Consider the following 8,929-nt stretch of genomic DNA (forward strand, 5'->3'; position numbering starts at 1 on the left):
TATGCAGATACTGCCACTATCAACCGCGTTATAGAATTCGTCAAAATTACGAATAATGTTTTGGACGTATCAGCTTCGTTATTTAAAAACTCTGGCACTGTGTTTCAAGGGCTTTAATATAAAAATGTGTATTTCGATTTGAGTTTGTATTTCGTTATTTTTCATATGGGTCTGTATCAGTGTATAAAAAATAAAACATTCATTACTCACTAAATAGCCTGCTTTTTGGTGTGTGTTTGTTGCAGGCCTATAAGTAGCCTGCGTGTGAGAGAGACCACTGAGAGCGAGTGCAGTGCGGTAGCCTACTGTGTGTTTCAGTTCTGCGAGCGCTGTCTTTCAGCACCACGACGCGCGTTCATGGAATGTGCGCACCCGCCGAATTGAGTCTCCAGTAGACGGCGATCAAGCTCTGCCACTATAGATCCGAGCCTTTCTCCTGAAGATGTTCTTTCATACTCGGTGTCAATTGTGACCTTCTCTGTTTGGCAATGATAATTAAAACGTATTGATACAGCAAGGTATTGGCCTAATAGGACTCTATACTTGTTTTGCAATCATTCGCCCTTGTGAATTTGTGAATAATTTCTGAATAGCCACTCAAGGCCTGGTTCGAAAAAACTATTTTAGATAATTAATTGTGCATTAATGTTTTACGTTGAATAGGTTATACAATTCACAAGCATATTTTTTTGTGTAAAATATTAGATAACTGGTTGAGTTTCTTTCTGTCATTAATTAATTGATTGATGTGGAATTGGTTTGGTGGACTGCCAACCCTTGAATAGACTGTAGACCGACTTTACTATGGGGCTATGGAAACACAAAAACAAATGATATAGCCTTAATGAAATTAGCTGAATTTGAATCGACATAATCAACAATTACAATGTAAATTACAATGTACATTTACTTATAATCCGCCTGTCTGCATATTTGAAGACATGTCATATGAGGATGCAGTGAGATACCGGATGGGTTGGACAACACTCTTCTCCTTAATTATCTTTAAAATAAAAAGTATACTTAAAAACTGTAAATAACCAATCCTCCATCTTTAATACAATGGGAAAATAATCATATGCTTCATTATCTAAATATTGAAAGAGCGTGGGCGACGGAGAGGAACAAAATGGTGCACAGAAAATAGGGTTGAGAACAGGTGGGTATGAGCAGGTGTGATGTCGTTGAGGTTTGTGTGTATTTTGTATGTACATGCTTTGTATTGTAAAAATAAATAAACAAATATTTTATAAATAAATTCGCATAATAAAAAATATCTCTGAAATGTAAACTGACGATGTAGTTTTAAGTCTTGTTTTGTTTATTGAAGCTATTTGTTAGGTAAAACCATGAGGCAGGTCACTCAGAATTGTATGTTGCAATTTATCTGTATTTACCCTGCTTGGCCTATAAACGCCCAGAGATTGCAGGGGGAGAAATGTCTCCCACAGAATAGTACATCCAGGAGAAATACTATATTGCTTTCTCTCATCATGGGTAACTCCCATGTGGTTCTAGCACAATGTCAATTGTAGCAATCCCCCCTCCACCGCTTTTAGACAAAAGGGTTTGGCTGGCACGTGCTCTGGGCGTCAGTCACCTGTTTCTTAGCAACCGGCACAACAGGAAAACACCTGTGGCTCCAAATAGGCTGCTGATAATGGGACTAGGCCTATCTTTTCTCTTATTTGCAGATACCCCAAGCAAATTATCACAGAGAAATCCAAATGAAACCACATTTAGATGTTGTGTTGATTTCTCCAAGAAGGGGTTGTGTTTATTTTTGTATCTTCTCGTGTTTTATTGTGCCTTTTTCTTGTCCTGAGTTTTTATGGGCTATGGGAATTATCCTATTTCATTGCAATATTGTGCTGATTCCAAAATTATTAGAATTGCTTTAAAACAACATATTTCAATAGAACGAGTTCAATATTATTTCCATGTCATGAATATAGACAGACAGGCTACCAATTATAATTATGTAATCACCTGGCTATGTAATGCATATGTAGACCTAGCCTACATTCATTTTTGTATAACCAATCAATGCTATTCTCGACATATGCTTTGTTTTGGAAAGGGGGTCACACTGTAGACCGCGCGCATCTGAATTTTGGTCTAAATCTGTCCCTTTCCCTATACATTATCATCACGGACATTATCTTTGTAAAATAACCAAACTTGTCAAAGTAGGTTATTATTATTTACGTTCCCTTATGGGAGTTGGAGGTAACCCACTACTTGCGGGTGAGTAGCTCTAGCCCTCCTATGTCACCTGACCGCGAGACTGCATGCAAATCACGCCTTTCCTAAAGCGCCATTGGCCACCACCACCTCATTTAGTCGCTGTCAACGCGCATCATATGGGTAAGCTCGGTAACTTTACGACTATAGGCACAGAAAGTAGCTCAAAGAGACGCTTTTCATCGAGCTGGATGTGGAAAAAAACAAGAGGAGAAAACGACTAATACAGAGAAGGAAGGAAAAGTTTATCGAAGTACCTTTAATTTTGGATTGTATTCCTTCGTTCCATTTTTTTATTTATTTTTTCCGGGAGGGTTGATTTGCGCAAGTGACGGTGTGTGCCAGCAGTGTGGAGGTTCCGTGACTGAATGTTTCCGTGTATTGGTTGAAAAAGTTAACACCAGGTGAATGTATAGTATGATGATGGAGACTGACCTACACTCCCCAGTGCCCCAAACAAACACGAATTCGGGGCACACGGGAGGATCAAGCAATGGGAACAAAGTCAACCAAGACCGCGTAAAGAGACCGATGAACGCCTTCATGGTTTGGTCCCGGGGCCAGCGGCGGAAGATGGCTCAGGAGAACCCCAAAATGCACAACTCCGAGATCAGCAAGCGGCTCGGCGCCGAGTGGAAGGTGATGTCCGAGGCGGAGAAGAGACCCTTCATCGACGAGGCGAAGCGGCTACGAGCTATGCACATGAAGGAGCATCCGGATTATAAATACAGACCGAGACGGAAGACCAAGACACTGTTAAAAAAGGACAAATACTCTTTGGCCGGTGGGCTGCTTACCGGGACAGGGGGTGGGGGTGTCGGTCTAGGAATGAGCCCTGGGGTCGGACAGAGGTTAGACAGTCCCGGGGGTCACGGTGGTGCGTCTGCTGCCAGCTACGCGCACATGAATGGCTGGGCGAACGGTGCGTACTCGGGGCAGGTGGCTGCAGCTGCGGCGGCCGCGGCCATGATGCAGGAGGCTCAGCTCGCCTACAGCCAGCACCCGGGCAGCGGGCACCACCACCACTCACACCACCACCACCCGCACAACCCCCAGCCCATGCACCGCTACGACATGTCGGCCCTACAGTACAGCCCCATCTCGAACTCTCAAAGCTACATGAGCGCCTCTCCGTCCGGCTACGGCGGGATCACCTACACGCAGCACCAGAGCTCTGGTGTCGCCTCGTCCGGGTCGATGGGCACGCTGGGCTCTCTGGTGAAATCAGAACCGAGTGTGAGCCCTCCCGTCTCTACTCACTCGCGCGCCCCGTGTCCCGGGGACTTGAGGGACATGATAAGCATGTATTTACCGACGGGGGAAGCTGCAGGTGACCCGTCCGTTCAAAGTAGACTTCACGCGCTGCCGCAGCACTACCAGAGCTCCACGACAGGGGTAAACGGAACTGTTCCATTGACACATATTTAGAAAGAGAGAGAGAGGAGAGAAAACAAAAACATGACTGTGCGATAGCGCAACAAAATCACATAACCAAATATTTACCTCTTTTAGAATGTTGCTATCTCTTTGTACAGGCTATTGGTTATTGTACATTGAAGGCGAATATCTTAATTTAAAAAAAACAATAAGAATACATTAGACAAAATGAACTTTTTCAGTGGGGTATTGTCTGTCCAGGTTTATGAAACGCGAGTAGGCCTAATTGCGCATTGGGTTTACTTGCTTTCTAACTGATGGGGATGCCAAGATTTGAGACGATTTAGGTTGTGAAGTATTTACATTTTCTGTGGAAACATAACCGTTAATAAGGACATTTAAATGAGATAACCGTGTGATTAGAATGAATGTGGAAAATGTTTTTAAAAGTTTACAAGATTTCCATTCATTTCACGTTTTCTTGTTTGTAAACACGTGGGTTGCTGTATCTGAACCATTTGATTTTGTTGTTGTAAAAAAAAAACATGTAAATTGTGAATAAATACTAGATGAGATTGATAAGCAACTGTAAATAATTTACTAAATGCAATTCTGCCAGGAAAGAAAACAATTTTGCGTTGAGTTAAATAAATTTCCCAGATGTTTCACTGGTTATGGAAAAACGTGTTAGTTTCGTTACTTTGGATTGTATAGGTTTTCTACTTGACACAGTTTGAGTTAACAATGTTAAGGCTAATTAATATTTATATAATTGATGGAAGATTTACAAGTTATATAACAAAATATCTACGAGATGCTGGCTCTAATTGGTTGTCTGTCTAAACCAACATCGGGTTAAAACGTATAGTGACTGAAATCGAGTGCATTACATATGGCAAATATGCGTAAATAAGGATGAATCAGTAATGGTGGACGTAATTACTTGTCACACAACCATGACGTTTTGATGCTCGGTTTAAGCACGAGACAGGACATCAGACAGGGTTATAGGCCTGTACATTAATTTATTTGGAAGTGCAGCAGCAATAGCTTTAATGATAATATCATGTATCATATCAGGATTCAGCATGTTTGGAATAAATATGCTCGAATATGTGATAACTGGTTTTTACTACTGAATTAAGATAGGCCCACTAGCGTTTTAATGCTCATGCATTGTTTATGTATATACATATAATGTAGGATATCATAATTATTAGCATGTCATTACTAGCATTATGCTATTGTTATTAATATGACTGATTAATCAAATAGCTGTAAAATATATATCAGATGCTCTTTGAATGTAATTTAATAATATATCATATATCTTTCGTTTTAGTACCTAAAGAAAAGGACGACGTTGTGGTAGTCGCGAGGAAGGGAACAAGACATGCTCGAGTCACAACACCTGTTGACTTGGCTAATGTCTCGTGGGAGGAACTTCGTCTCGGTCGACTTAATGTTTTGATTTGATTTTTTTGAACGGGCTTGTTTTGATTATCTGTCCGGTGACATCTTTTTTGACCAACAGGAAGACGCTCACGCCATCGGTCAACACTAGTTCGGCCTACTGATGACAGAATCAGCCCTTTTAAAATAAGTTATTTGACTGTCTGTTTTTGCTCTTCTAAGATCCCATATAATTTGCCTAAAAATGTAAACTTAATTGTGGACCAATTGTGATGATTTGACATGTGCGTTCTGGTTATTTGTTGATCATTGCAATATAACTATGAACCATTTTTTTCACATTCCCTTTTTCATGTTTGTCATTATACGTTAACTATATTTCAGTCATTTCCACATCTCGTAATGTGCGTAAAGATTTTATTTTTCATGGACATAATTATCATTTTCAAGAAAGTACAAAAATACGTGTATTGGTCTAAAATAATCTCAAACTATAATATTCAAATGAGGGAATAAACGAAATGAGGGAATATTCTCTGCTCTCATTTTATTTCATACATTTACATTGAAATTTCAGAAAGCGTGGTTATTCAAACTTTTCCAGCAATTGCTGCAATTTTGATGGAGATGACAGACACAGACTGGAAGAATCAATGATTTTTGTTCGCGGTCCAATAAAGGAAAGTCATTGAAAAGTGGTAGGATTACAAATGAGAAGTAAAGATGCTTATTTCGTCAAGGATGCTTTCTTTAGAGACGGGGATCTTGGACCCAAACGAATCCAAATTCAATGATGTGAATGGATGCAGATACAAAGAATATACAATTATTCATTGGTCATTTAATTAACATTCTCAATGTATCCTTGCTCACTGCTTCAGGGTATATACCAGAGACGCTGTAAAGGCGCACGTGGGAAAAAAATCCTTTCAGCTTCAGATAAATCTGTCTGGAGACCTGGTGTGCCATTGACATATCTTGGCCTATAGGCCTACCTCGGCAATGAAGTGTGAAGTTTTAAGGGGATAGACATAACAAGTTAACAATCGATTAGAGCGGAGTAACGGATCAATAATCGGTGTGTATATCTTCATTTACTCCGTGCGTACTCCTTTTATTTAATTTTGCAAAACACATGACTGAAGTTGATGATTGAATCAGTGTGCAGTCAAGACACCATCGCACAGTGCCTGTTTGGTTGTCATGGGGGATTAGTGTTACTGAGCGGAGTAGTGGAGAGTGTTTTGTGTAAGGTGGACAAGGATTAGAGGATCAGAAGAAATAACCCCGGGGTCAGAGGCAAAGACTTTCACATTTGCGCACCGGAAGTCCGGAACCATGACGTCAGTCCGGTTTCCCCAAGCTTCGCCAGCCATGAAGCAAGTCGCACAGGTCCTAATCAAAATATTATATAGAAATGTGGGCAAGTTATCGAATAAAGTATTTCAGATCGCCTTTTATCGTTTCTATCGTCATCTCGGGACCTTCACGCTTCAGTCCATTCGCGTCAGCGCTCTATAGGCTAATAACAGGTCAATAGCCAGGCATATAACCGTAACATTTGGCCTTATGGTCAAAACCGAGCTGTTCATTCAAAATTATGGCTGAGAGTTGCTGTCTATAAACTATTTTAGTGTATCCTACATCCCACTTCTTATATAGTGATATTTTGGATTGGATTCCTATATATGGTGTACAAACTGGATTGTTACTCTCACAAAACACACTTAAACCAGCCCTAGTTTAAATTAAAATAATAGTCTATAGGCCACTGTTCTATTCAACTGCCATAGGTCATCAAACTATTCATTCTCAACATTTGTACTCCTCTTGTCTAAGAGTTGTTCTCTGGAATCCAATCTTTAACGTAATAGAGGTAAAAATGCGTTTCTAAAAGCATCATCAGATAGAAATTACATGTATCGATTTAAATGTTGTTCTAACCTACCCTACTACACACAATGGAATCCCCACTACATTTGATTTGAGTCTTATCGTGTATCTAAAGTAGAGGCGCACAAAGAGTGGAGCAAGTCCATGGACCGTTTCCAAATCCAAAATAAACGTTCTACAAAACTTCACCCACAATAATTACCCAATTCTTTGTGAAAAGTGTGTGTGAGAGAGAGAGAGGGGCAGCGGAGGCCCCTGACCATTAAATCTCCCCACCACGCGGTATTCTTATCTTGTAGACACCGATACATTCAGCACCAGGAAGCCTCCAACGCGCGTTAGTATTTGCCATCCAGTAAACCCCCGATCTCTTGCACTCGGTGTCCTAAATGTGGATAATTAGCATCACTTTATCACGCCTCCGCATATTTTCTTTTCGCTCCTAAAAACCCCTTCGCTGCCATTGGTTGCCTTTCTGTCACAGGAGATTATGGAGACAGATTGCAAAAACCGAATGTGCTAAAACCAGATTAGCGCGGAATAGAAATAGCAACCGGGCCAATAAATTCCTCGCGAGGGCCTTATCGTGCAATTACACGTTGACATGTTTAACAATTTTTCAGCCTCTTAATCCTCCGCCCCTTCCAAGAGTTGACGTTTTGTGCGGTGTGTGTGTGTGTTCGTGTGCGCGCGCGATGTTTTTCCACCCTAAATAGAATCCTCTAAATGTGAAAGACAACTGATAAAGACTTGGGAAACATTTGATAACAACATTTAGGTAGTTTAGATCCAGACCCGTTTAGATAATACATATCACTGATTTGAACGCTATTCACACGATGGGCGCATTCCAAAATAATCTGTGCTAATAGAGCACATGAGACCCAACAAGACGCTTGGTATGGGCATGAATATTGGACATCAACTCGGGTTTGCATATTGTCAGTTGACAATCTATTAGATTTCAATATATAATATCACTAAAGCCCGAACATATAGCTTCGGTCAATATACATTTTCTTCATCGTCGGCTTGACGGACTGATATAGCCAGATACCATTATTCAAGCAACACTGACAGACAAAAGTTCAACAGAAGATATTTATGGGAACATTTTTGGATGTCTCTATGTAATGTTAGTGATTTATTGTTGTTTTATAGTTGGCCCGCCGTCTGCAGCGGGTCTTCCGCTCTTGTGAAGCCTGGGTAGAGGTGATTGTGAGCAGCTCTGCTGGAATTTGGCTGGGCCTGGTCTTGGAGCACTGCCCCATGCTGACTCCCCATGCATTGAACGGGGCCCTGTGTGTGTGCGTGTGTGTGTGTGTGTGTGTGTGTGTGTGTGTGTGTGTGTGCGTGTGTGTGTGTGTGTGTGTGTGTGTGTGTGTGTGTGTGTGTGTGTGTGTGTGTGTGTGTGTGTGTGTGTGTGTGTGTGTGTGTGTGTGTGTGTGTGTGTGTGTGTGTGTGTGTGTGTGTGTGTGTGTGTGTGTGTGTGTGTGTGTGGTGCTGGCGGTTGGAAAGTTTCACTCAGTCAACCGTGCTCTCATTGGCTTCACAAAGCAGATTACAGGCCTCAGCGAATTCCTGAAGGCAGCGAGATGCGACGCAGGTGCAAGGGAGAGCAGGAACCCCTCATTGGCATAGCGGGGCAACCATTGGGGACAATCCACGGGACCACACAAAAACCCTCACACTCTGTCCGAGCACAGGCGAGAGCTTGAAATGCATGGAAAGAAATGAAACCGGAGAAAGATGGCGTCACTTTGAGTATTCAGGAAAGACACGTTAGTTACAGTTTAAAATTGACATTTTTTTTATAGATGTGTCATCTTTCTTGCTTTTATTTTGATGTTAAGCTACATCTCTTCCCGCACCTGAACTGGCTCATTAAATAATAATTCCGATAATGATATATTTCTGATAGGCAGGTACTAAAGTTCATCACTTTGACAATAGGTGTATGTATACATGTCATGCAATTTCACGAAGCTATTTGCAAATTCCA

General features: G+C 41.2%; 1 protein-coding gene across 1 annotated transcript; it reads left to right on the top strand.

Moving 5' to 3' along the window:
• Nucleotides 1-2,335: 2,335 nt before the first annotated feature.
• Nucleotides 2,336-5,564, top strand: LOC118376244 (transcription factor Sox-1a-like). Its single transcript, XM_035762938.2, has 2 exons — nt 2,336-3,639; nt 4,964-5,564. The coding sequence occupies exons 1-2, from the start codon at nt 2,653-2,655 to the stop codon at nt 4,991-4,993; spliced, it is 1,017 nt and encodes a 338-aa protein (XP_035618831.1). The 5' UTR covers nt 2,336-2,652; the 3' UTR covers nt 4,994-5,564.
• Nucleotides 5,565-8,929: the final 3,365 nt, after the last annotated feature.

Source organism: Oncorhynchus keta, chromosome 30, assembly GCF_023373465.1.
Source record: "Oncorhynchus keta strain PuntledgeMale-10-30-2019 chromosome 30, Oket_V2, whole genome shotgun sequence".
In the NCBI taxonomy this organism is placed as follows: Eukaryota; Metazoa; Chordata; class Actinopteri; order Salmoniformes; family Salmonidae; genus Oncorhynchus; species Oncorhynchus keta.